Source organism: Budorcas taxicolor, chromosome 13, assembly GCF_023091745.1.
Source record: "Budorcas taxicolor isolate Tak-1 chromosome 13, Takin1.1, whole genome shotgun sequence".
NCBI lineage: Eukaryota > Metazoa > Chordata > Mammalia > Artiodactyla > Bovidae > Budorcas > Budorcas taxicolor.
The window spans coordinates 64,803,718-64,831,641 of record NC_068922.1 but is presented as its reverse complement, the minus strand read 5'-3'; the positions used below and the strand labels follow the sequence as shown (position 1 = coordinate 64,831,641).

The following is a 27,924-nucleotide window of genomic DNA, read 5'->3' as shown; positions in this document are numbered from 1 at the left end:
CAACTGTCTTTGCGCTAGCAGCTTGCGTGATCTCGCGAGATGTGAACGCTAATCAAGAGTAGGAACTCAAAGGCGCCTTTCTGAGTGGGGGATGGGAATATCTGTGGCGCAATCATTGCGCGAGATTGGGCCATGGTCGCTGGGGGCCGATGCTTAAATCTCGCGATATTTCCGCTGCTCTGGACTGGAATTAGGAGCTGCTTCTCGCGAGAGCCCGTGCTGAGGGCTCTGTGAGGCCCCGTGTGTTTGTGTGTGTGTATGTGTGTTGGTGAATGTGAGTACGGGGAAGCTGCGGCCGCCATTTCAGAGAGCTTGCCGACACTGTCGCAGGGGTGGATCCTGAGCTGCCGAAGCCGCCGTCCTGAACTCCCGCGCGGGCTCCTCTAATCCCATTGTCTCTTTTAGATTCGCTTGGGCCTGTCCGCTCTCTGAGCCCGAAATTCGGGCTGGGTGGTACCGCGGCCTGGGCCTAGCGGCTTAACAGTAGCAACAGCGGCGGCAGCCACAGCCCCCCTCTTTCTGAATACGAGCACCGCAGGGACCCGGGAAGCCCGCACAGGTGAGGAGGCATCGCGGACCCGCATATTTTCCGGGCTTTTTTGAGGTTTGGTTCTTTTCTGGGTTGAGGGGCACGCCTTAGGGGATTTTAAACGACCGAGCTGGGGGCGGGGGGGGGAATTTTTTAGAAATCGTCGTCTTTTCGACGACCGCGCCCTTTTCCGATCGAATGTGTTTCAGGGTTTTCGGGTGGCGTGGGCTCTAGAGAGGCTTCGGGTAGATGGCGACCTGTCCCTTCGAGGCCCGGGCCGACCGCGACCTCCCAACATGGCGCCAGCCGAACGCTGCCATGGCACACAACCCCTCCCAGTCGAGGGAGTTTCCCTTTGCCCCTAAAATGGCAGCGCGGGGTTTTGCGCGAAAGCGGCGCTTTGGCTCGAGATTCTCGGGTTATGTTTTTTGAGGCGCTGTAGGCTTTTTAAAAATAGAGTACTTAATCTGTCTGGCGTGTTTGATGTTGGGGACATTTTAGGTTTAATTGCCAAGCCTACTAAAATGGTCCCGTTTTAGTCATTCTGTGGGACCTCTCTGAGGTTTTGGAATATGTCTGGAAAAAGGAAATTTAGCACAATTTAAAATTGTTTACTCACCAAATTTTCATTTTTGCTTTTTACCTAGTCGTTTAGAGAAAATGGCAGACGATATTGATATTGAAGCAATGCTTGAGGCTCCTTACAAGAAGGTGAGAAAAAACAAGTCGGTGAGGTTTATCTATTTCTTAATTTAGCATTATTCACGAAACTACTGCTGAAATGTAAACTAACCTCCCCGGTGCCCTCTTGATTTACCTTATCAGAGATGCATTACATGTAACTTACAAAAGTAAATATATGCTATTGATGTAATAATATTGTGCAGTAGTTTCACTTCAGCGTGATGAATAAATGCCCATCTATCTCTCTTTGTAGACTTGCCTAACGATATCTCACCTCTACTCCCATGAATTCACCTTTGATTCCAGTGTGAACTGTCAATCATAAGGTAGTAATTGAGTGACTTATCGCTGTACCGTGGTCCCCTAGGTAAAATGACTCAACTAAGAATTACCAGCTCCAGTTTGGTATAGCAAAAAGGTGAATGTAGTGGTTTGGGAAAACAGCAGGGGTCCAAGAATAATAAAGCATAACCAGTCTATGGCAAGCAAATCTTTAAATAAGACAAGTCTTACAAGAAGAAATGGGTGAGATTTAAAATTTATCCTATACATAAGACTGGTAATAGTAAATATTAAAACAGGCAGGTGATGATCTGCTGCTCAGTTAAAAATTACTAAAATTCTTGGATCCCTGAACAGAAAAAATTTCTTAAAGCAAAAGAGGCAATATCACAACTTAGAGTCACTTGATGACTGTTTAACTGTTCTCCATATTGTTTTATTTAATTCGTCCCTGCCATAATATTTCACACTAAAAACTACAAAGGAGTTATTTTGGCTAATAACGTAGATCCATTTCAGTATCACCGTAAAAGTAAAGTGTCTTTTCATTCTTTGACCACCAGTTGGTGGTGAAAATAGCAGTATGCATGCGTTATCACTGATGTCACAAACTGTAAGCTTTGTAAGTTAGCACTTATACTCTATTCCTATAGCTGATGTGATCAAACTTGAAAATAAACATTTCGCTAAACCTTTTAAAAATAATACATTTGTTTTGGAGTGTATAGCTCGACCATGTGGTACCAATTTGGATGAATTCTTTAAAGCTTTGAATAGTGTACTTAGTTTGTAATACTTAGACTCTTGAAGCTCTACTTTCTATTTTAATGTTAAGATTCTGTCTTAGTTTAACATGGATGTAATTCCATGTAAACAGGTATGGAAGTAGGACTGGTGGATTATTAATTGACTTTCTTGGGTTCTTGGGAGTCAACATTACTAAAGCAGTGTGAATCCCTGTTTGCTTCAGGGCGAGATGTGTGACAGAGGTGGCATCAAGCTCTTACAGTCCCAACCCTCCAACGGAAATGGGCGAAGATCTCAGGAATGGCATCGGTCACAGGAAATCGATAGTGGCTGGCTGCTAGCATGGCCACTTGGGGCTTAGGCAGAAATAGAGCCATGGTACTGATCAAAGGGGCCATAGCACATGGAATAAAACTCAAAACAGGACTTCATTCATGTTTTATAGAAATTCTATTTAACCACTTCAACACTGTAAATCTGGATAACTTAATATCTAACTATATAAGAAAATTTAACATGTTAATATGCATTTTTATTTTTGTATCTTGATGACTTAATTTGTAAGCAACAAAGTGGTTAAACATACATCCATCTAAGTTTTTTTATAGCCTTCCATGTTAAACTGTAAATAAGTAATTAGTTTTAAAATTGTTTTGTATTTTCTTATTCCTATTCCCTTTACCCTTTGACAACTTGAAATGTTACCACTTCGTCCTCATGATGTTCTTCTATCAACCCTGCTTAGGATGAGAACAAGTTGAGCAGTGCTAACGGCCATGAAGAACGTAGCAAAAAGTAAGTTTCAAGAAGGGACCTGGGTTGGGGGGAGGTGCTGTACATGATTGAGACTTTCAGTTGAACCCTTGTGGTTAAAGCGTTACACCTAGGTTCTCTCCTGAAGCTTTTCTTTGCCTGTTTTAGAAAAGTGGGTTCTTTTGGGAAGAGACACTATTTGAGGATGTAAAACTATGGACTCTTTCCTTAGATTTCAGGAATTGGTGTCATTGGACACCTTCCCCTCCAAGTCCATCCATGACAATCTGGATGAGTTCTTATATTTAAACTTGTCTAAAATTTGTTAACTTTGGCTTAATGTTTATTACTTAATGTCATCAATAAAGCTATTATATCCACTGAAGATGGGTTAGAAAGAAGGTGATAACTGGGAAATGTGTTTTGCCCTAAACTACTGAAGGAGTCAGAGCTGTGAATTACTCATACTCCTGATGCTTTAAGATTCTTTTTGTAATAATGTTACAGCATACTTTAGTACTTCTTAATGTTCTTACATGGCTTTCATTGTCTTAAGCTTTTTAAACTCCGATAGTTAATAGAATGGAATTTCAGAAAATTATGCATGTTATTTGTGCAAATAACTAACCCTTAATAGGAACTCGTTGACAGATGAGTACAGAATACAGTGTTAAAGGAGTCTAAATAACAGTATAAACTAAATGCACTTTATAAGATTTGATCCTATTGAGTTTTCTTTAGCTCTAAAGTATATGATATTAGCATGACTTTTCTATATCATAAGCATTAAGATGTTTTATTAGCTTTTGTGATGTCATTCAAATGTTTTGTTACATTCATGACCTCATAATACATAACAAAAAATGATGGAACTGTGAGTCACTTACTTGATTCTTTTTGGCTCTTCCAAGAGCTCAAAGTGTTGCATAATATACCACCTCAATATCTCACAAGAAGTTTGTAAGGTAGGTTAATAAAATTTCATAAAATAGTTGAGATTGTCTAGACTGGATTGCTCAAGCTTTGCTGCACCAGTATTCTTACCCGCTAGAGTATTGTAGGAATTGATCAAAATGGTAAAATGTGTAGGATATTTCCTATATTTTTTTTGCATGGGTGGGAGTCTGTTATCGCTCTTCACTAATCACATGTTATGGGTATTGAGTTGGGTTTAGTCTTGAATTGTTTGAGGCAGTCAGCCAACCAATCATTGCATGGTTTAGTGTCCTTTAGTTTTATACTTTTTACCAAAGTATGTTTTCTAATAGTTCTGATTTGCAATTCTGCAATTAAAAGGTAGAAAGGGGTATCCATATAAATTGAAATTATCCAGTCTCTAGATAACATGCCTAGTGAACCAATAAAGATCTCGTCTGTAATGAAGACATTGGTAGCGCACATGCTTTCTTTGTTGTACCATCTTTAGATGTCTTACTACTAATACCATCTTTACCTGTTTATCTTCCTGCAAGTAAAGACTATCAAACTTTTACCAGGAAATTGAGCATCAAGCTCTCAATGACTGGTGCTTAGTGGCTTTCATATAAAGTGTGAAGTCTTACAAGACTAAATAGAAGAATGGACAATTTTCTTTAATTGGCCATAGGAGTCTTTGTTTAAGGGAAGAATATTTACAAAACTTCAACTGTCATCTGGTTTCTTTTTAAATGTACAAATTATTTCTGTCAGACTTCTCATCCTCAGTTGAAGTTGACGCCCTTGTTTTTCCTGAAGGGAATTAATCTTTCAAATTAATTTGAAAGTTATTTAGAAGAAAATTTTTGTTTAGTTATAAATCATTAGTCTTCAGTGTGAATAAGTCTCTTAACCAAAGGAAGGTGCCATGTTGCCAAATTTTTCACTGTGAAACTTCATTGTTCTTTAAAAGCCATTGGGTATTGGGATGTAGTTTTAAGGTAGTAACAAAATGCACATTCTGAGAAATTGAGAGTTGACTGACTAGTAAATGTTTTCTTCTAAAAAACAGTATAATTCTTAGTACATACACTCAGTTGATTTCAGGTAATAAGCTTAACACAAATTGTTTATCTATTAGTCTTTCTGAAAAGCTATATCCCTGAACTTGGCAAGACCTCAAAGTTTTATACCTTTTTAAGTACCTGAGCTTGCCTTTGTGGGAGTATTATTAGTATAACCAGTTTTGCAAAGTCTCAACCAGCATCCATTCAGCTCTTTTGGAATTACTCAAAAAGGATTAAAAAAGAAAAAAAATGACACAGTTGAAATATATTGGCTACTGTGGTGTGGATTATCTATAAATTTTGGAATAAATGACTTTTCTATTTTTTTTCTTATTTTCCAGAGTACTTTGCATTTAATATTTAGATCTTCTTACATGGAAGAGGTCAAATCCAGTTATAGCAAAACACCTTTACAGCAGAGACCATATAACCAAAAAGTCCAAAGGCCCAGCCCAGTGGACCATTTACTTCAATGATGTTCAGTACAAAATTCCACTGCCACTAAAGACTTTGGAAAGTCCCTTTTAAGTTGTAACAGGATTTGACTATTAGTGTGGAGTTTGATAACCCTTCTTTAGTTAACTTAATAAATGTTCTTTGAAGCTTCATTATATTGTAGAGAAGTATTCTGCTTTCTTGCACCCTGAAATTTTTGTCTGGGCTTTCATAAAGAGGATTATATTTCTGAATGTCTTAGTATGTTGCTGTCTTTTTACCTGTCTGGGGTTGCCTTCAGATGTGCGTGGGGGCTCATTTATGAAAAGGCCTAGGAAGACCTTAAGTTGAAATTAGCTCTTCAATTTTTGAGTCCTTTTCCTTTGGCATAATAAATTTTGGGCCTAAAAAGAGGTAAATTGGAAGGTTGGCTGCCTCTCTGCAATGGGCCATCTATGAGCAGAGCAAATCTTTGTCCTTTTTGTGAGGGATGGAGTGTTAACTTTGTCCCCTACTTGATAATATTTAGGATTTTTGATAGCTATCTCACAGAATTCTTTAGTCTCAGAGTTTCAGGTTTTTAGGCAACAAAAATGGAATGTTATCTGTTGCCCTTCTGGGCATTGCTTTGATAACGTCTATAAAAGTAATGAGTGTAGCCTAATTTTCTGTCATGTGCTACCTAGCATATACATTTCTGACAGTCAGGTGGATTATCTTGAAATTTTAGACAAAGTTTCTGCCTCCTTGGAAAGCTCTACATCTCCTTGTGATTGGAGTGTGGGTTTCAAGATTCCAGAAGGTGGGTGTCTTCATTTTCTATTTTCAATGCACTCTAAGATGACCTGCTTTACAGGTTCTCTGAGGCAGACTTCAGTTGCTCGTTGTGCTAAGCTTGCTTTGCTAAGGACTAAAAAGTTAAATTTCCAAATGATGTAGTTGTCACAGTGTTTAATCTCTTTGCCACTACAAAATGACCTTTACGTGAATAAGTTTAATTTGAAATGTCGTTGAATTTATATTGAAATATCTGAAGGCACCTCTAAAATTTAGGTGATGACAGAGGTATGAAATAGATGGGTGGTATGCTGTGAGGAATACAGAAATGAACAGGAAAAGATAATACTGACTGGCTTTTTTACCTTTCAGAGTTTGAAAATTTAAAGATTTATAAAGGTGTTGATTCTTGTTGATTGTATCCCACAGGCTTGTATAAACTGGCATAAAAATGGCATGCTCCAGTATCTGGTGTACTCACTGTAACTTTAAAAAGAAATTATTTGAAATGGTCACGTTAAAGTCTAGGAGTGTCAGAGTGCATTTTACTGTGTTAATTTGTTGTTTATCATTATATGTAACAATTTTGCCCATGAACTCCAAAATAGTGATGGCCCTTTGAAAGTATAAAATACTCATATGTGCAAATTGGGTCAAAATAGGCTTTACTTAAGAGAAATTAGTGGGTTAATGACAATTTTTATGTATGATCCAGCACTAATACTTGATGTAAAAGTATTCTGTTAACTTTGACTCTTATTTTGTGGATTACAGTAATACTTGGCCAGTTACATGATCGGACTTCCTGTTTAAAAGTTCAGATTTTGATTTATACCTACCAGCAAGTCCTCTCCTTGTTAAAGCTATAGCTGACTCAAGAAATACCATTACAGTATCTTTCTCTCTCTCAAATGATTCATTATCAGCTGACTGCTGATTTTCAGTAGTAGAAGGCAAAGGTGGGGTGTTGTTTATCTTACCTTGGAATTATTTTTCCATAAGTGATTGTTATGTATCATTGTATGATAGGGAAAATAGCAAAATAATTTTACGAAAATGTTTCTGACCATAAAGGGAAGTATATTTTGGCAGATTCTTAAATCAGCAAGATGATGGTGAGTTTTTTTTCTCAGGAGGAAAAAAAGCAAGAGCAGAAGTCGTAGTCATGAACGAAAAAGAAGCAAAAGTAAGGAACGGAAGCGAAGTAGAGATAGAGAAAGGAAAAAGAGCAAAAGCCGTGAAAGGAAGCGAAGTAGAAGCAAAGAAAGGAGACGGAGCCGATCAAGAAGTCGAGATCGCAGATTCAGAGGCCGCTACAGAAGTCCTTAGTATGTAACTATAATTATGATGATACTGGTTTGAGAGATTTCTCTGGGTATCCAGATAGCAATGTAACCAGAGTGATTTGAATTGTGGAATTTTATTTTTCACTATTAGGATTTTGGCATCAAAAAATCCAGTAGAAAAATACAGTGTGTGGACAGATAATACTGGTTTTACTAGGCATACAGAACATTTTCTGTTACTGCCATCTAAAAGTATTTTAACTGTGTGCCATTCCAAACTAGACTAAAGCACTAAAGTGCTTTTAAAAAAAGATTTGATAGTCTAGTGCCAAATATGTGAAAGCTTAAAGTCTGTGAGCTATTAACAGTATTCTTTACTGAACATAAGTTATTTAAAAATTTTAAACTCAGTTGGATACAAATTATAAATATATATAATTAGTCACATACGTAATTAGTTAGCAATCTTGTTTGGCTGTTCTCAGCTGAAATGACAAATAATTGTGAATTTTGTGTATGCTTTTTTATATTAGTGGGAGGATGCTCATCACACATTCTAAAGGTATTTTAATAGCAAGAATGCAGTAAAAGTGCTCTTGAAGGTTAAAGCACTGTGGAAATTTGGATGTGGTTATTTGAACCAGTTGGAAATGTTTCATTATAGTTATTTTTTAAAAAGCTAAGCTGTACTAATGACTTTGGAAAGAGCCTTACAACTCTTAAGCAGGGATTGAATCTTAACAGTCCCTAGTGCTTTATGATGTTCTTTCTCATTAATAAATATATTGTTGTAAGCAACGGACTATATTAAAATTAAGTTTTAATTGAATTTGAATTCAAAGAGAGTCCTGGATCAGAGCCTTGGCTTCTTTACTTGGTTAAGAAGGATTCTTAAGCTTTAGTTTTCTTAAAGAAGGAGGTGTAACTACTGATACAAGCTTTGAATGAGAAGAGGATGTAAATTAAAACACCCACAGTACTTAGTGCTATTGGTGAAATGTTTCGGTATTACTTGAAGCAGATACAATTAGTAACACTTAGAGTTCTGATTCTGGTTCTTCAATGAAAAGGATTCCAGTCCTTGTTCTCCAAGGTCCTCTTAGCTGATTATTTTACAAACTTTATAACAGTTTAAAAAGGACCACAGTGGTGTTTTAAGTACTCTTTTGGGAAAATACTTTGCTTTTTGTCCAGTTTATCAAAATTTACTTCATTCTTTTTTACCAGAATGCACTTAATATTGGGGAAGATAAATAATTCTGAATAATGTTATTTCTCATCAGTGATGGATACTTAAAAGTCAGCCTGTGATTCTGGTCTGACTTCAGATTGACTTGGTTCTTAATGTTTGGTTTCAGGTGATTTTTAACTACCAAGGCAGTAATTGGAACTTTTACAATTAAAGGGGAAAGAAAGAAAATAGCTTATAGACTTACTTAACCAGTAAATGTATATTCTTAATTGTCACTTTTAGTGTGATTTGCAAAGGACCTGTTTAATACAATTTTATTTGGGACTTCTTGGGTGTAATAGGTACATGTAGAGTCCATGACAACAAATCTCAGTGTGAATTGAGGGCCACCATATATTTTCATTTTGCTACCCATCTGGTAAAGGATAGCAGGATGAGCACTAAGAGACATCTGACCTGACCTTTCAGATTAGTTTGGTCTTTTCAAAATAAAGGGGCCATAAAATATTGGGCCTTTTTAAAGTGTTTCAAATTACAGAGTAAAGCTTTGAAAACACACTTTTAATGTAATCAAGTCCTGAAAAAAAAATTTTCCTGAGGGGTTGATGAACTTCCTTCACATCTTTAGTACTGACTGTTCTGTCACTAAGAACTGAAGTGTATGACATGCTTAAATATGCTTATATGCAGTTTTGGAGACTTAACTGTCAAGTGGAAAAACTGGAATTGAATGTAAAGAATTAGTCCCCTATTTTTTAAAAGAGGCTTCTCAAGGGAATTCCCTGACAGTCCAGTAGTTAGGACTGTGCACTTTTACTGCCTATGGCCTGGGTTCAATTCCTGGACAGTGAACTATGATCCCACAAACCATGCAGCATGGCAAAAAAAGTTACTGAAAACATGAATATTGTATATGTAGGTATATATAAACATGTATATTCCTGAGGAAGGATCTGCAGAGATACACACCAAGTTGTTAATAATACTTATTCCTGGTGTGAGGGAAGTTCAGGATAATTTTCACTATATGTGCTTCCCCCAACCCCCAAACCTCAGGAATGTATTCATAAATATGTAATCAAAGAAAACTAGACTGAAAATTTAAGCATTTTCAGAATATTAAAAATTTTGAGGCTGTAATCTTTGGTCTTGGCACCTCTCAGTGGTCCAGGATGGATAACTGTAAGAACAGTTTGCCTGGGATAGAGTTGAAAGTCTTATTTCCTCTTCATAATTGAGGTGGAAAACAAACAGCCTAAACAATGTTAAACTTGCTGGAGAGCGCATGAACGCGATCTTAGCAAGACCCTAACCCTGTAACTAGTGTAATTTTGTGTTTCCTTTTTAGCTCCGGACCAAAATTTAACAGTGCCATCCGAGGAAAGATTGGGTTGCCTCATAGCATCAAATTAAGGTTTTTAAACATACTTCTGAATTGTTTAAATTGTTTTTCAAGGAACTAATGTGGTGTACTTGTTTGGGTAACTTTTGAAATTTTTTAACTTTGCAGCAGACGACGTTCTCGAAGCAAAAGTCCATTCAGGAAAGACAAGAGCCCTGTGAGGTAATCGTCTCCATTTCTTTTCTTTTGCATTTTTAGCTTTTGTAAAGTTTTTATAACTTACGCTACTGCAAAATTTAATGACATTCGCTAACTTGGCTCATATTAAATCTTTATTTGGTTTGCAGTCCTAGTGTTATTAATGTGAATTGCAAAGTTTTCAGTAACTTGTATCTAAGAAGAATGGAGTAAAAATGACCACTTTAATTGTAGATATTCCATGTGTTTTTATTGCTCTTTATGGTAACTAAAAATTTTTTAATGGTAGCTATTGGAAACTTCAGACTTGATTTACCTTTGGAAATAATGAGTTTTTGAAATAACTTCCTGTAGAAAAATAGTGAAAATAGTCATATGAGTTTTATCATTTGGCTCCCTTTACTTGAGAGAAGTGTTTAATCTCCAAACTTTTAACTGAATTGACTTGTGCTTTTTACTGTTTTTGACTTTCTGTGAGGTATTTTTCTCGACTGACCTAATGCAATCTACAATTTTGGTTCAAGGACCATTTTGTTACATGGTAGCGTTGTTTTTTACTTTTGGTTTCCCTAAGTATCTTGTTATTTGGCATATAATGATTTTAAAGGGTTTCTGTAACAAATATTGAGTGTTTACTCTTAATACTTAGTTTTCTCTTGTGAGAAGACTCATTTTTAGTTCTCATTCTTTGGATCTAGTCGGCTTTGTATCTCTGTTTTATAGTAACAGGTTTAAAATAACTGTAGATTTCCCAAGGGGTATACCTGAGGTTTGTAGGTGGAGTGTTTCAAAAATACTTCCTGAGAATGTCAGAACATGGTTAAGAAAGAGCTTATTTATGCTTATATTTTTAAGGATTAAAACCTTAATCATAGTAAAATTTTATAATAGATAATTTTAGTAGTGGACATTGTTATTTTTCTTGGACTTGATAAATTTCATCTACTATGTTCTTTTACTTTTCTTACTTATTGGGCATTTAAGTTTGCTCAGTAAATTTAGAAGTGTAAACATTTATAAACATGAGTAAATTAAATCCCACTGTTACGTGTCTCCATACCTCCTGCTTTTTTTGATTTGCTCATTGTTAGTGTCTCTATGCTATAAGCAGTATCAAGCATTTTTTTCAGGTACTGAATTTGTAGTCTTAGTAAGACCAGTCTAATCTAGTAAACAGCTACCTCACTGTTCTATATGATATCTGAGTTTGTGAAATAAAATTGTTAAGAGTCAAAATCAGTTCAGTTCAGCCGCTCAGCTTTGTTCGACTCTTTGCGACCCCATGGACTGCATCACCCAGGCTTCCCTGTCCATCAGCCTATCTGGAGCTTGCTCAAACTCATGCCCATCTAGTCGGTGATGCCATCCAACCATCTCATCCTCTGTCATCCCCTTCTCCCACCTTCAGTCTTTCCCAGAATCAGGGTCTTTTCCAGTGAGTCAGTTCTTTGCATCAAGTGGCCAAAGTGTTAGAGCTTCAGCATCAGTCCTTCTAATGAGTATTCAGGACTGATTTCCATTAGGATTGAATCTTTGACCTTGCAGTCCAAGGGACTTCCAAGAGTCTTCTCCAACACCACAGTTCAAAAGCATCAAAAAAAAAAAGCCCTCAGCTTTCTTTATAGTCCAACTCATAAAGAATCAAAATAGTTTTCATTATTTGGGGTTTACTTTCAAGTTACTGTTTGTGATTATGAAACTTAGTTTTACTTTATGATTTCTTTTTGGGAAAACATCCTTTCTGCTAGTTTGGACCAGTTCAACATTTGTGTCTAGTCAGGGGTTATTAATTGTGAATGTCAAACTCTTGGGCTTCTGATTGGCCGTTTATTATGCTAGAGAGAATAACATTTGTAAGATTGAAAGACCAATGGACTTTGGTCCTGATAATGTAAGATAATATCAGAAGAAACTTCAGAAACTCATTAGGTTGAAGGTGTTTGGGTCACATTGAATTATTTTATGAGCATTTTATATATATCGTAGTGAAAATTGGCTTGGGAGTAGTGACAGACTGGTTTTGGGAAAGTTTATTCTGTTTACTAAAAATATGTATTAAATGTTACTTTGGAAGAAGTTATAAAGTTAACTCTATACTCTTTATTCCTGTTTTAGGGAACCTATTGATAATCTCACTCCTGAGGAAAGAGATGCAAGGACTGTTTTCTGTATGCAGCTGGCAGCAAGAATTCGGCCAAGGGATTTGGAAGAGTTTTTCTCTACAGTTGGGAAGGTAATCTAAGCTTTATCTATGGTGCTAATTTAAGTAGAAGTTGCAAGCCACAGTTTAATAATTGTCAGTATGGCAGATGAAATGAGAAAAAAATCTAAACCAAATTTGTTTGGTGGAATTTAGTTAGGGAATTTATTTTTATTTTTGGAAATTGATGTGTTGATAAATGAGCCAACAAATTTGCCTCTTTTTATTTGCTTCATAATATTGTTTATGTGCCTCTTGTCTTTTGAAATGATTATACTTATTGTGAATGGTTGGATAAACAGAACCCTGTGTTAAGTGTGTGTTTTCTTTTTAGGTTCGTGATGTGAGGATGATTTCTGACAGAAATTCAAGACGTTCCAAAGGAATTGCTTATGTGGAGTTTGTTGATGTTAGCTCAGTGCCTCTAGCAATAGGATTAACTGGTCAGCGGGTTTTAGGAGTGCCGATCATAGTACAAGCATCACAGGTAACTTCCTATTTAAGAATTCGAGCATTGATAGTGCTAGAAACCTGCCTTGAGCCTTATAAAATCACCTCTTACTACCTTGAGTTAGATGTTCTCAGGACAGCTTTAAAAACAAAAGCTGATTCCTTTGATATATTTGTATTCTCAAAATTCTCTTCTTCTGTCTTAATATAAGTTGTAAATATTTATTTCATGCTGAAGAATTGAACTTGTTTTAGAATTTTATTGATTTGTGATGACTTACTTGGGGATAGATGCATCTAAGAACATGTTTTCCCCTTTCAAATGGAGTGTTTTTCACGTTTCACAATTTTTATGAAATTCTAACATTTGAAAGCAAAATGTTTCAGACTAATTTTGAAAATGTCTTTTAAGATAATCCGAATTATAATTTAATTTCTCTTTGCCGATTCTTCACAATAATTGAGTGTTGCCTTTGGAAAAATGAAATTAGGGTTAATATTTTAGTTCATTTAGATGTGGAAAAATCGGAATACATCACTACTGAGTAATATGAAAATACTTTTAGGATTTATCATTAGTACCTATTTATACTAAGAAACAAGTTAGTTTCTCTGACTACCAGATAACTTAGCTTTTTAAAATGGAAAATATAGATCTTAAAGATCTTTTTTTGGCCTCATCGCATGGTTTGTGGAATCTACGTTCCCCAGCCAGGGATTGAACCTGGGCCCTGGCAATGAAAACACCCAAATCCTAACTACTGGACCACCAGGGAATTCCCAAGGATTTTAATTTTCTGAGCAATATGAGATAACAGTATAGTTATGCTCATTCTTTTTCAGACCCCTGAAATAAGTACTTCACATAACTTCTGAAAAATCTGGTTGCTCATCAAAAGCTTTTAATATTTTATAGATAGGCACAGGATTTAACCAAATCTGTGGTTAAACAAACTCAAAATTTGGTCAAATTACTACCGTCTTATCTAACGTTTTAGGAATATGTAACATTGTTGAGTACCATTTGATTATAGGTAAACAGTAGGAGCCCAGGGCTTTCCTGGTGGCTCAGATGGTAAATAATGTTGAGGAGCATGCTGTGGGTATCATTGTTCAGTTTATTTCATGTGACGGAGGACAAACCTTACAATAGTGTGTACTTTGTCCTGGCGAAGCGCTGAGAAAAATAAAATTTATAAATGAGATTCTGAATTCATTGAATTTTAACCTCCTATGGTGCCCCAGTTTTTTAAAGGAGCTTGTGTTAGAATGTAAATTGAGAACTGTTGCGTTTGAGAAGGACTTGATAGAAAAATGACTGCTGAATTGAATGGTTTACTTAGTTTGATTTATATTGCAGAAGTTCTTTAAGATGGATTGCCAGTTGGTATACTGTATATTGAGTAACAGTGATCTTGAGAACACATTTTAGTAAATGAGTATATTTAGTTCCAGGAAGTAATCTTACATTTCTACATTTAGTACATCTGATACCAGGATGCTGCTTTATCAGTTTTATATATGCTCTTAAATCTAAAATTTTTTTTTACTGGAAAATACAGTAAAATCTAAAATTTTAATTTAAAAATTTGGCTTTGAAACTATTTTAGGTGTACCATTCAGTCAGTGTCAGTACTGACAAGCATATGAGGTGGAATCATACAATATTTGTCCCTTTATGTATGACATAACACTTAGTGTAATTTGGTATCAGTTGTCATTAAGCAAACCTAAGATGTGAGTGGGAATTACTGTGTTCAAAATGGTACTTATTCATTGTAAATAGATGTGCCTTTTGTCTTATCTAACTTATAGGCAGAAAAAAACAGAGCTGCAGCAATGGCAAACAATCTACAAAAGGGAAGTGCTGGACCTATGAGGCTTTATGTGGGCTCGTTACACTTTAACATAACTGAAGATATGCTTCGAGGGATTTTTGAGCCATTTGGAAGGGTAAGTCTCAAATTTTTAAGTGGATCCTAAATAGGTTCTTAAATGTAGCTGCATAATATATCTGCTTTGTGATGTTTCTAAGATACTAATGTTAAGATGGGAGGGAGTGGTTCTATTAGAATTTTTTAAAAGTCAACCTGAATGAGCAAGAGGTTTTTTTCCCCCCTTGGTTTATTTTGGGATACTTTTCTTACTGAAAGTTTAGGAGTGTGTAATATAATTACAGCATAGCACTATATAAGCTTCAGCTGTACAGTGCAATAATTTGACTTACATCATGAAATTAGTACTGTAATAGGTGCAGTGAACATCTATCATCTCATCCAGATACAATATTAAAGAAATAGATAACACAATTTTTTCTCTTGTGATGAGAACTCTAAGCCTTACTCTTTACTTACTCTAAGCTTTACTCTTGAGCCTTAGTTTATGACATACAGCTGTGTAAATAATCAGACATTGCATTTCTAGAACTTATAACTGGAAGTTTGTACCTTATGACTACTTTAACTCTTCTCCACCCACACCTCTGTTAGCCACAAATGTAATGATATTTTTCCATGAGTTTGTTTTTGAAGTACAGTTAAACTGCAGCACTATTTTCCTGGTGAACAGATTAGACATTTTTTATATTTCTATATATTTATCAAAATAATCACCAGGATAAGTATAGTTCTCCTCATTTTAGAAGAATGTTTAGAATAAATGTTATCAGTAGGCTGTGGTGTGGTGGTGGTGGTGGATTAGTCACTAAGTTGTGTCTGACTCTTTGCGACCCCATAGACTAGCCCACCAGGCTCCTCTCCGTGCATGGAATTTCCCAGACAAAAATACTGGAGCGGGTTGCCATTTCCTTCTCCAGGGGATCCTCCCAACCCAGGAGTTGAACCCACCTCTCTTATTTGGCAGGCGGATTCTTTACCACTGAACTACCTGGCTGATCTGGATTAAACTTTTTGTGTGGCCCATGAGTAAAAATCTCGGTTCCTGTTGTACTTTATCCGCTACTTAATCTTTATTGCTTTGGGATATATATTTCATTGTTCTCTTGCTATCCCACTCAACTCCTTTGTTGTTTTGGGGGAAAAAAAAAGTGTTAGTCACTTAGTTGTGGCTGACTCTTTGTGACTCCATGGACTGACTGTAGCCTGCCAGGCTACTCTGGCCATGGGATTCTCCAGGCAAGAATACTGGATTGGGTAGCCATTCCCTTCTCCGGGAGATTTTCCTGACCCAGGTAGAGCCCTGGTCTCCTGCATTGCAGGCACGTTTTTTGCCACCTGAGACCAGGTAAAGCCTAAATTGGGAAACCCTAAATTAAGTGTTAATAATGAGAACATTTGGCTGTTGATTTTTGTGGGTAGTTTATTAGAAATATGGTAATTTGCACAAATCATAATTACATCAATCATTACAAAACTAGTATGTTCTTGAAACAACAGATACATAAAAAAATATATGGGTGCTATATTTTAAATTTTCATGCTTCCTTTGTGTGGCTCGCTTTGTGGCAATATTGTGATGTAACTACCTTCCTTTGTAATAACACAGTTCCCTCACTTAAGGTGAATAGTCACTGCTTTGTCGCAGATTCACAGAGTTGTACAAACTATCAACCACATCCAGTTGTTATTTTTATTTATTCCAACATTTTGGGCAGTTTATTATGTCTGGCATAATTGCATATTAATGTTCGGTATATTTTAGCATAATGTGAAGGAAACACGTTGATTTGGTTTTTTAACATATTCTCCAAAGAATTTCAGATTGTGTTTTTTCTTGGGAAAGATTAAGGTTGTTCCCCTGCTTAGTATGTTCACAGGCCTCTAGAAAGAAGATACTCTGGGAGGGATTTTTATGTTTTCGATTTCTTTCAGGGGGAGACATTTTAAAATTGTACTTCAAGAAATTTTTTGCCCCTTCTTTTCACTAGCATAAATAATAATTGTGGTTTTCATTTTTAGATTGAAAGTATCCAGCTCATGATGGATAGTGAAACAGGTCGATCCAAGGGATATGGATTTATTACGGTAAGCAGTTAACCATGATTAACATAATGACTTGAACTTTTTTTTTATCTGAGTAGCATAGTGTAAAACTTGATTAGTTATTCATAGTGGGGAAGGGATAAAGTTAACATTTTCAAGTGGTTTAAATTAGTTTGCTGTTAGTGGCCAATTTTTAGTAGTTGAAAAAATCTTCAAATGCAAAACTTCCAAGTACTTTGCTATCTTCTTGTTTATGGACAGTTTGTTTAGCCAACTCCTCATGTGATTGAAGGCAATCACTTCTTCAGTTTGACTGGTGTGACCCAAGATGTTAGTTGCATTAAAGTCTTGGAATTTATTTTTACTTTTTATTACAGACATAATAGGGTTTGACATACCATGACCAGGATTGCCTTAAGTAGCTGACCACTGAAACCCTGTTCTTGATAGGGTATGAAGTGGCAGCTGGAATAGTTGTGAATGGAGGTGTCCTTTTAAAAGTAAACTCGTACTTTTAAGTTTGTACATTTGCAATCCAATTACATGATAGCAATTTTTCAAATTCTCGTTTATCCCTGGAAAGTACTGGAAACACATTTTTAGTTTAAAATATAAATACGTGTCACCATTGCCACCTTTATAGACAAAATTTTAAAAATAGAGATCCCAGATTTTATCAAGAAATTACAATTGGATCTTATATCCAAATTCAAGTAAAATTTAAACCTATTCTGTACTGATAGCAATCTGTTGCATTGATTGCTTTAGTTTACATTTAGGTTACATCAGTTACATTGTGTGACAAGCTTGAGCTTGTTACTCTTAGCATTCTTCCAGATGTAATTATTGAATATATTAGCATTAATAAGTTGAGGTTTCTTTGCCTTACATATAAGTAATTACCTTTATCCCTCTCTCAATTTTATAGTTTTCTGATTCAGAATGTGCCAAGAAAGCTTTGGAACAACTTAATGGATTTGAGCTAGCGGGAAGGCCCATGAAAGTTGGTCATGTTACTGAACGTACTGATGCTTCCAGTGCTAGCTCATTTTTGGACAGTGATGAACTGGAAAGGACTGGAATTGACCTGGGAACAACTGGTCGTCTCCAGTTAATGGCAAGACTTGCAGAGGGTAAGTTTATCCTATTGTTGTGAACATGGTAACGAGAAACATAACTGTGCAAACAACTGGAAAAGCATGCAAACAAATGGAAAATGATTTTTTCTTATTTTTTCTTATTCTGTGCTGTTTCTTTGAACAGCACACATGGTTTCATAGGTGAAATCCTTTGCTTTTAAGTTGTAAAGTTCTAAGAACCTACTTTATGATGGTGCTTTTTGAATGCCACAGTACATGTTATAGGATTCCTTTTGTTTTCTATAATAATTAATGTCCTTATACTTTAGTTGCAGCGTTTACTCTATGTCCTGCTTGTACAGTTGGCCTTCTGTATCTGTAGGTTCAGTATCCTTGAGTACAGAGGGCAGACTGTACCACAACTCTTTATATATGGGATTTCAGCATTTGTGGAGTTTGACAACCAAGGGGATCCTGGAAACATTCTTACCCACCTGGCTACCAAAGGGCCGCTGTAATTTTTAAAAATTGACTTTGGTATTAAGTAATCAGAAAACTAGGATTTTCCACTCTTAACAAAGCAGGGGCATTAAGACCTATTCTTTTACAGGCACAGGTTTGCAGATCCCGCCAGCAGCACAGCAAGCTTTGCAAATGAGTGGCTCTTTGGCATTTGGTGCTGTGGCAGGTAGGAATTGAATCTTTTCTATTTGAAATCATTGTTTTTTTCACCTAATTCGAAAATTTTCCAAATTTTTGCATTTAAAAGGACTTACTGAGAATTCAATTCATCAAGTACTTTTTTAACTTACAAATTTCAAGAGTTAATGTAAGGAAATGGTGCTATAGGACAGACTTAGCTACTGATCATAATAAAATGTCAGGGTATTATTGAACCCTGCCTACCAGTTTGTTTTTAGTTGAAAGTGATGTAAATTGTTAAATCTTTAAATGTATCATTTTTGTTGAAAACCAGAAAGCTCCTATTGTTTCAAAGGAAAAATGTTTTGTAATGTTTGAGATTAGAAAGTTTTATTTTAAAGGCCTTTAAATGAAGCTTTATTTTAAATAATTGAGTGCAGAGAAAACCGCTTTTCTAATTAGAACGTAACTACAATTGACCCTTGAACCACATAGGTTTGAACTGCAAGGGTTATTTAGACATGTGCCTTTATTATTCAATAGTAAATACTACTGCACTATATGGTTTGTGGTTGTTAAATCCATGATTTTGGAAGTACCAAGGATATGGAGAGCCAAATAAAAGTTACATATGTATTTTAAGCTACTCGGATGGTTGGTGTCCCTAATTCCTTAAATTTGAAGGCCAACTGTATTTTCAGATTTTGACTTACAGAATGAAGTTCTGGAGTGGTGAGGGGAAGGAAGAGGGAGTTGAATTGATAGTTTGTTACAATTATGTAACGATGGGCTTAGTTTATGAACACTTTTTCTCTTTCTGTGGCTCAGTTACTTGAAATTAACCCAAATCTATTAGCTAAGATAGCATTAAATTTCTGTTAGAAGACTTGCTTGCAGAATATATGAGAGTAAACCATTGTATTGGACTTCAGATGACAAACACTAAGAAAGTATGGTGATTTTCAGTTACACATTGGTCCTATGATCTTATCTAGCTATAAAGTGAGACTGTCAACATGTAAAATATATAGGATCGTGGTACCACATCTGAATATAGGGAAAGTTCCATGTGATTGCTTCATGATTTCCGTTTGAATTGAAAACCCATTAATTAAAGGAGACAAGATTATTTCTGCTTCTATATTATTATTTATTGTGGGCGCTTCTGTATTTTCCTTTTTTTAGTTGAATATTTGAGAGCTTGTTTTTTCTTTAGCATCTCATGGTTCCTTTCAAACTGACTTAAATTTTGAAATCCAATAGGTAAAGTTCTTTAAACAACCATGCTAGTGTATCCACATAAGAAAATTGCAACTATTAAGCATTTCTGTAATTACGAGTCATTTGGTGACTCCAGGTTTTCCTGTATTGTTTTGACTTTTTGAACAAGTATTAGTCATTTCATTTTTCTGCAGTGAACATGTAGTCATTGAATGCCACCTAGTGTAATTGAAGATACTAAATAAACCCATCACTGCAGAAATACATCGTCTCTGGTTTTCAGTTATTGTTTTCTGCAAACATGTGTCCTCCTATTGCTTCCCATTGTTAGGTCATTCTTTCAATAATTTAGAAAAATGCTTGATGATTTACCATAGTCTTGGTTTTTTGATAGAGGCTGATACCTTTAGGGATTTAATACAAAGACACACAATTCATTTTTAAACAATCTTACCTTACATCCTGGGTGCTGTATCAATTATATTGATTTGGTTAACACTATCTTTGCCTAATATAGATTTTCTGTGTTGTGGACATTGTTAATTCCCTCAGTTCTTTCTCCTGGTGAATGAAGAATGATTACACTTGGCTGGGCACATTTATTGTGTAGTCTACATTAAGGCTGATAATGCTAAACATCCATATGGGTTGCTTACAGATAGCCACGTAGTTAACCTATTTGTTATATTCCCACTTTTTCCCTCCACTTTTTATTATTTATTGATGTGCTGTACTTAGTTGCTCAGTCACGTCCAACTCTTCGTGACACTATGGACTGTATGTAGCCTGCCAGGCTCCTCTGTCCATAAGATTTTCCAGGCAAGAATATTGGAGTGGATTGCCATGCCCTCCTCCAGGGGATCTTCCCAATCTGGGGATTGAACCCTGGTCCCCCCCTCATTGCAGGTGGATTTTTTACCGGCTGAGCCACCAGGGAAGCCCATTGTTGATTGATAGATGATTCTGTTATCTTAGAACTTCCAATAAATTGCTATTCTGAATTAGTAATCACATATATGCATAACTGGGTATATTTCTCCTGACTGTCGTTAAAATCTTACACATTCAGTGTTAAATCGCTGAATGTTAATGTATTTGAGGGCCTTGGCCTCCTAAGGTCTTTAAAGCTGTTTTTTGAAACCAAGAGTGGCCCATCACTATATCAACATGTCTTTGTTCTGGAAGTTTAATAGCTATTTTCTAAGATAAGTTCTTATCTTTATGAAACCCATGCTTTGTTTCCTAACTGGTTACAAATGACCCGAAGAATCATTTTTGAAATTTTGATTTATATACACTTAATATAGCATGGATTTCTGATGCTTATACATTTTTTCCCATTTTAGGAAAAAAAAACAAATTGTGTTAAAATTTAAAGTTTATTGATAATGTTCCTATGGTCATATCTTCAAGTTCCTTCAGTATATACCAGTTACATTTCTTCAACTCCCTGAGATGCCAAATTTGAGCACCTAGGACCCAGGTATTCTTAACATCCCTATATGACTTGGGCTGCTGATCCCTTTTCATTTTTGCCCATGTTTTATGATTTTCTATACTCAGCAAGAAACCCAGATAGTAATAAAGTATACAATTGAATCACATGTTATTGAAAATTAGGTAACTGACTCCAGTTTCTTTGTTGTGTTGTTTTAAACTTAAAAAGATAGCTTTAGATACTATGACATTTTGGTTACTATTCATACTTCTGTTTTCATTTGAAATTAAGAAAGCTGCAGCTTTCTCTGAATTTGCCTTCTCATGTAGAATTTTAATGATTATATATGAGAAACTATATTAGAAATCACAATTATGTTCATTTTTAATAGACTAGATGCTTAAATTTTTCTAGTAATACATAGATTACAGTAAATCTAACTAAGTTTCATTCATGCCTCATTAAATTTTCAAAATAGGCTAGGAAACCAGACCTAACAAAACTATCACCTTCTGGGCTGGACATGACAATTTAAAACTTTAAGGACTTAAAAAATAATATATACATATGGTTAGAGTAGTGTCACTACTTATTGACTGTGTTTGATATTTACTGTTGCAGTATTTATTCTTTTACTAGTAACTTTTAAATGTAAAATGCTTACCGACACTGACAGAATAATAAAAAGTTGAATAACCCAAGTACTTGGAATTGAATTCTCAAGATCAGGGTTTTCATGCATTTTCTGACCGGTGTGCTTCCCTTTCCCCATTTCCCATTATTCCCAAATGAATAGTAGTATAGTGGAATCCATTGAGATGTGAAAGAGTTATAGGACTAGGAAGAGAAAGGCATAAGTAAGTTTCCTAGGATAGGAGGAAAAGAAAAAGGCCCCAAAGCCTTGTCAATGAGGAATGGGGAAGGAGGTTTGGCTGCCAGGTTTTACTATAAGTTCGTTTTGATAAACCCTGCTACCATAGTCCTCTTTTATTAATGCTCTCCTGACATTTACCCTGTTAGTTGAGGCTCTTCATTGTTCCTGCACTGAGCTGTAGAATTCTCTTTTGTTATAGATTTGCAAACAAGACTTTCCCAACAGACTGAAGGTGAGTTGAGTTTTTTATTTGTTTTTTTTCTTTTGTTTGTTTTTGAAGTGGATATAAATATAGTATAAGACATAGTTGTGTGTATACATGTATCATTATTATTGTAGTTTCTTTTTGGCCCAATTTTGTCAGAATGACATACAGTGTCATTAACCATAACCTTTCTGGTAATTCATACAAATAAGGCCTAATAGGCATCATTACAGTTACATGGATAAAGGTGGTAAATGTCTGTGCCTTTTTTTTTTTTTTTTGCTGTAACTTGCTTAAGAGTTTTTTTCAGCTTTGTATGCTTATCTTTGTGTTCTGATTATAAGTTTTATATAGATACAGACAATGAAACTTGTCATTTAAGTAGACAGGGAGTCTGAATTTATTAAGATCAGGAAAAACTTAACTCCAGTGATTTGTATTAACAAATCACTGACAGGATGCAACTTCCTGTTGACTCCCAATTTTGAATGTAATCTTTACAATTATCTAGTATCATTTAAAGAATGAGAGTTTTAATTTTGTTGCATCATTTGTTGTTATTCCATTACTATAAACAGTACCAAGCAATGAGAAGATTATCCAGAACTAAGTTGCATGCAGATTTCAGAGATTGAAACAGTTTATAAAATAACCTATTTTTTTCTTGGTCTTTTATTATCAAGTAAATTCTGCCATTTTATAGAGCATTCTATTGCAGTAATTTGGTATCTTACAGGATATACTTTAAAGTCTTCTGAGTAAATCTGTATTATAAAGGTCTATCCTTATTACTTGACAGTCAGGAATTGAATGTGTATCTTTACTTTTTTGGCAAATGAGACAATTGTATTCAATCTTTTTTTTTCCTAACAGATTTTTGAAAGTAGAACTGGTGGATTTTCCTTAGCTATATATTTCTATGCTGAATTCATTGTGTTCTGCATTCATCTAGGCTGAGCTGGAATATTTACATCATACATTTTCTAATATTTTTCAGTATTGATAGTTTATAATGACCTTGTAGTATTTTTTCCAAGCATACTACTTTGTTTTATGATAAGGTACACAGTGGGCTTCATTTTTTTTTTCTTTTTGTAATACAGGCACACTTGCATCTTTAAATTTCTCTAGTAGAATTTGATGTTAAGTTATTTTAGCATTTTTCTTTCCATAGTTTTACTAAAGAGAAATACTTGTTTATCAAAATAAACTATAAAGAAGTGAGCATTTGTTATTCTACCAGAAATTTTTATGATGTATCCATGCACAGCCCTAATTTTTATTCATTGGAATATTTCTGATACTTCTCAGGTTATTGTTCATTTTAAGTACCATAATTTCTAATGTACTGTTTTATCCGTAGCTTTGTTTATTGTTGTTATGTATTGGAATGAAATTTGATCAAATATTATGATTACGGTGAGTTCTGTATCAGTTACTGGTAATGTTTTTTAAGTCACGTAAAAGCAATGGAGCAAATGTCTTGGAAAATGCTGTCACTTCAAAATTAAAACCAATATTGGTTTAAATTTGCTCCTAAATACTAGTATCAGTAGTTTGTGTTTTTTTTTTTTAATTTTCGACAGTGATTATGATAGATAGATACATGTTACTCTTTTTAGTGTTTCAAGACTGAGATTTTGTTGTGGTAGGTTTTATAGTCCCAGGATATTAAATCTTCAATAATCTTTAAATACTTGGATGATTTTTATATTATTTTTTAAATGTCATCCTTTCTTATAATGGTTGTATATTTATAAGAAAATATGTGACAATATATTCTTGGGCAGATAACCTAAAAAAAATTCTTGTTTAGATTTAGTCAGGATTTTAAAGATTGTGTTTTCATCACCCCCTGAGTATAAACTCTTAACAATCAGTACTATTTCCTTGATCTGTATTGATATTTGTCTAACGGAACAAATATTTGCTACACTTGAGGTTTAATTTCCCTTAAAAAGATAAAACTCCCAATTTATTCAAGATCAGTTATCTCAAATACAAAGTTGCCTCTGCTTTCTGGCAACTAAAATAGAATATTGTTATATATGTTGATATTTGATAGCGTTATCAAATATGGGGAATAAGTAAATGAACTGATGGCCCTATTTTCACTTGGGTCCAGTGGTTATATTTGGTTTTGTTTTATTCATAGGGATATACTCTGATGCATTTTCCATGAAACTAATTTCTGTTTTTTTGGGTGTTTTTTTTAGCTTCAGCATTAGCTGCAGCTGCCTCTGTTCAACCTCTGGCAACACAGTGTTTCCAACTCTCTAACATGTTTAATCCTCAAACGTAAGTAATTTACTTTGGTCGAGTTCAAAGGGTCTTAAGTTATCTGTAACTTGTTTAAGTTAATACTTAGGGTGTTTCAACATATTTCATAGTTCAAGTATTGCTACAGTTCTGGTCATTTTACTGCCGTTATTCTTATGCACATTACTAATTATTTTCCTTGAATGTGTTAGTAAGGTTGGAATTCAGTTGAAAACTTTGTAGTTTTCCGTTTATACCTAGTAGTTTTTCTCTGAAGTTTGTATCAGTATTTAATTTGTATTGACAGGATAGTGTTCCTAATCCTATGAAATGATAAGCTTGGTATAAGTATCTTTAGAAAGATGTCAGTTAACCATTTTAAAAGGCCCATGATTTTTTAAATACAGATTTTTTAAATAGATTAGAATACATATTGTATCATTTCATCAGTTTGAGTTGTTCTAATGGACTTAATACTTTGTTACAGAGAAGAAGAAGTTGGATGGGATACAGAGATTAAAGACGATGTGATTGAAGAATGTAATAAACATGGAGGAGTTATTCATATTTATGTTGACAAAAATTCAGCTCAGGTATTTTAACTGTTAGTTTCTTGTGTCTAATTTTCAAACATACTTGGGTCGTGGTTTTTCCTTAAAGAAGATAGTAACATGGCTAGTTTTGTGGATAATAAACTATTTTCAGTAAATTTCTAGGTACATATTAACTAGTGGAGCAATTATATGGTTATAGAGCAGCTTTTGTACAGTCAATTTGAATAATCCTGTTGGTATCCATGTTGTATGTATCACAGCACGTTAAATATTTTTTGTTGTATTTTAGGGCAATGTGTATGTGAAGTGCCCATCAATTGCTGCAGCCATTGCTGCTGTTAATGCGTTGCATGGCAGGTGGTTTGCGGGTGAGTTTGACCTTTTTTCTGAGTGATTTTTTTTTTTTTTTTGACGATCTAATCTAAGTGAAGATGCTAATCACCGTATCTATTTCTTTCAACAGGTAAAATGATAACAGCAGCATATGTACCTCTTCCAACTTACCACAACCTCTTCCCTGATTCTATGACAGCAACACAACTACTGGTTCCAAGTAGACGATGAAGGAAAATATAGTCCTTTATGTACATAGCTTTTTTTCTTTCTTGAGAATTCATCTTGAGTTATCTTTTATTTAGATAAAAAATAAAGAGGCAAGGGTCTACTGTCATTTGTATACAATTCCTGTTACCTTGGAAAAATAAAAATGTTAACAGGAATGCAGTGTGCTCATTCTCCCTAACTAGCAAATCCCACTGTATACAAAGCTGTTCTCTTGTTCTGCCTTTTAAATGTACACGTAGAAAATTACATTAAGGATCTATAGGAATAGTTGTAGGGGAACAAATGTGCTTAAGACATAAAAAGGCAGACAGGGATGTAATATTTTTAATGTTTCAGAAGCCTAACTTTTTACACAGCAGTTACATTTCACTAATGTTGACATTTGGTTAATGGTTTAGCAGAGGTTTCTGGAATACCTAGTTTATGGAAATTCAGGACAGCTAAATGGGCTGTTTAACATGTCATCTTGCATCCTGATCAATTGGCAAGAAAAGGTTTCAAAAATACATTTCTGGATGGTATCTTTTCAATTAATGTATCTGTAAAAGTTTCTTTGTAAATATTATGTGTTCTGGTGTGTCTTAAGATTCCAAACAAAATGATCCCTGCATTTCCTCAAGATGTTTAGTGACAGTCTGGTAAGCAAAGCAGTCTGAGCAAGAAATAGGAAATGCAGAAATAGGTTTTGTCTGGTTGCATATAATCTTTGCTCTTTTTAAGCTCTGTGAGCTCTGAAATATATTTTTGGGTTACTTCAGTGTGTTTGACAAGACAGCTTGATATTTCTATCAAACAAATGACTTTCATATTGCAACAATCTTTGTAAGAACCACTCAAATAAAATTCTCTTAAAAAGGCCATAAGAAATCTTCATTTTTGAGATGTTTTAAAGTCATAGAAACTTGGAAATTCCAACAGCCTTTTAGTTTCTTTGACTTTTTCAGTTGATTCTTCAGAACTTAATTGAAACTGTTGTCCTCAAGTTGTCCCTCTACATTCCTCTATGAGTTTTAATACACTTGTTATTTAGGATATTGTATAAAATTTGAGGGATTTATGATACAAAGAAAACCCAAACAGGTTTGCTTAGGCCTCAACCCTGGGCATTAAGTTTCTCCTGTGGTGGTCGGGCATTTTTGGCCAGGCGGGCTTCATTATTTAAAAGTAAATAATTGGGTAAATTCAAAGTGGTTTCCCAAATTAAATGCAGTTTTTAACTTAATTTCACTTGGGCAGCAACCCTTCCCAATTCATACTCTGAACTCTGCTTCAAGTTTTTGTATCTAGATCGAATCTTTTGAGTAGGTGATGCTACTCCTAATTACTCCTTCCAATATGGATTTCCTCACCTGATTTCTAAACCCTTAAAATTGTTAGGGATGAAGGACAAGTATTACAAATTTAGTCCGGTATCAAGATTAATTGGTTTGACTTCGGAGACATCACAGTTTTCTACCACCCCATTTGAAGGATGTTTGTAATTTCGATTATTTAACCTGGAGAAAAAATTCAAGATAATCTTTACTTTTGAACACAGCAGCAGGTTTTGGGTGGCAGAGACTTACATGACAACTTCCCCCCCCCCCCCAAACTATCAGTATCTTTGTAATTAAAGATTTTATTCTTGAATCAAGTACTAGGTTTTTTTCTAGGGAACTGGGCCAGCAAAGGTAACTTCAGGTATTTATTTAATCTCATCAAAACAGTTAACTACCATTTTTTGTTGGTTTTTTTGTTTCTGGTTTTTTTGGCTGTGCAATGAGGCATCTTAGTCCTGGACCAGGGAGGGATTGAGCCCATGCCCTGAGCACTGGGAGTGTGGAGTCTTAACCACACAACCAGGGTAGTCCCACCATTTTCTTAATAACAAATTCTTGAGGGGCAACTTAGTATCAAGGAATATGTTGCCTGTACAGGTGAGGAGCACTTCTGATAATGGAGAAACTACCTTAACCAGTTAAACGGAAGGAGAGTCAGCTGATAAGTTTCATCCTCATTGATGATTGGTTAGAAAATCATCTGAGATGAAGCTGTGTGAGCTACGTGCCAAGTTGCTTAAGTCGTGGCTGGCTGCAAACTCATGCCTCTGTCCATGGGATTCTCCAGGCAAGAGTAGGGTAGTGGGTTGCTAGGCCCTCCTCCAGAGGCTATTCCCAACCCAGGGACGGAACCCGGCCTCCTGCATTAGCAGGTGGATTCTTGACTGCTAGTGCCATCTGAAGTTGCAAGGCTACAAAAGTGGTTTGAATTTGTTCTTTTTCTGATCAAATCATCTGAAGACAATATTTGG

The 27,924-nt window shown here is 35.2% G+C and overlaps 1 protein-coding gene across 6 annotated transcripts; it reads left to right on the top strand.

Annotated features, from left to right (window-relative positions):
* The first annotated feature begins 280 nt into the window (after positions 1-280).
* On the top strand, positions 281-26,486 carry RBM39 (RNA binding motif protein 39). 6 transcript variants are annotated; one of them, XM_052651389.1, is made up of 19 exons: positions 281-559; positions 1,177-1,240; positions 1,467-1,539; positions 2,988-3,037; positions 6,143-6,218; positions 7,326-7,517; positions 10,016-10,081; positions 10,178-10,231; positions 12,323-12,440; positions 12,742-12,894; positions 14,673-14,810; positions 16,775-16,840; positions 17,727-17,931; positions 18,488-18,565; positions 22,234-22,284; positions 24,474-24,555; positions 25,004-25,109; positions 25,360-25,438; positions 25,534-26,486. In XM_052651389.1, the coding sequence occupies exons 4-19, from the start codon at positions 3,019-3,021 to the stop codon at positions 25,632-25,634; spliced, it is 1,584 nt and encodes a 527-aa protein (XP_052507349.1). In that variant the 5' UTR covers positions 281-559; positions 1,177-1,240; positions 1,467-1,539; positions 2,988-3,018; the 3' UTR covers positions 25,635-26,486. The 6 variants fall into 6 exon arrangements, with proteins under 6 accessions (XP_052507349.1, XP_052507350.1, XP_052507351.1 ...); XM_052651390.1 differs by lacking the exon at positions 1,467-1,539; XM_052651391.1 differs by lacking the exons at positions 1,467-1,539; positions 6,143-6,218 and having other exon boundaries at positions 7,323-7,517; positions 22,252-22,284.
* Positions 26,487-27,924: the final 1,438 nt, after the last annotated feature.

Excerpts from the sequence above, each read along its gene's own strand:
- RBM39 (XM_052651388.1), top strand. The coding sequence starts at position 1,190 with ATGGCAGACGATATTGATATTGAAGCAATGCTTGAGGCTCCTTACAAG. Across the intron at positions 12,895-14,672 it reads TCATAGTACAAGCATCACAG|GCAGAAAAAAACAGAGCTGC; the intron begins GTAACTTCCTAT and ends TCTAACTTATAG. Across the intron at positions 17,932-18,487 it reads AATGGCAAGACTTGCAGAGG|GCACAGGTTTGCAGATCCCG; the intron begins GTAAGTTTATCC and ends ATTCTTTTACAG.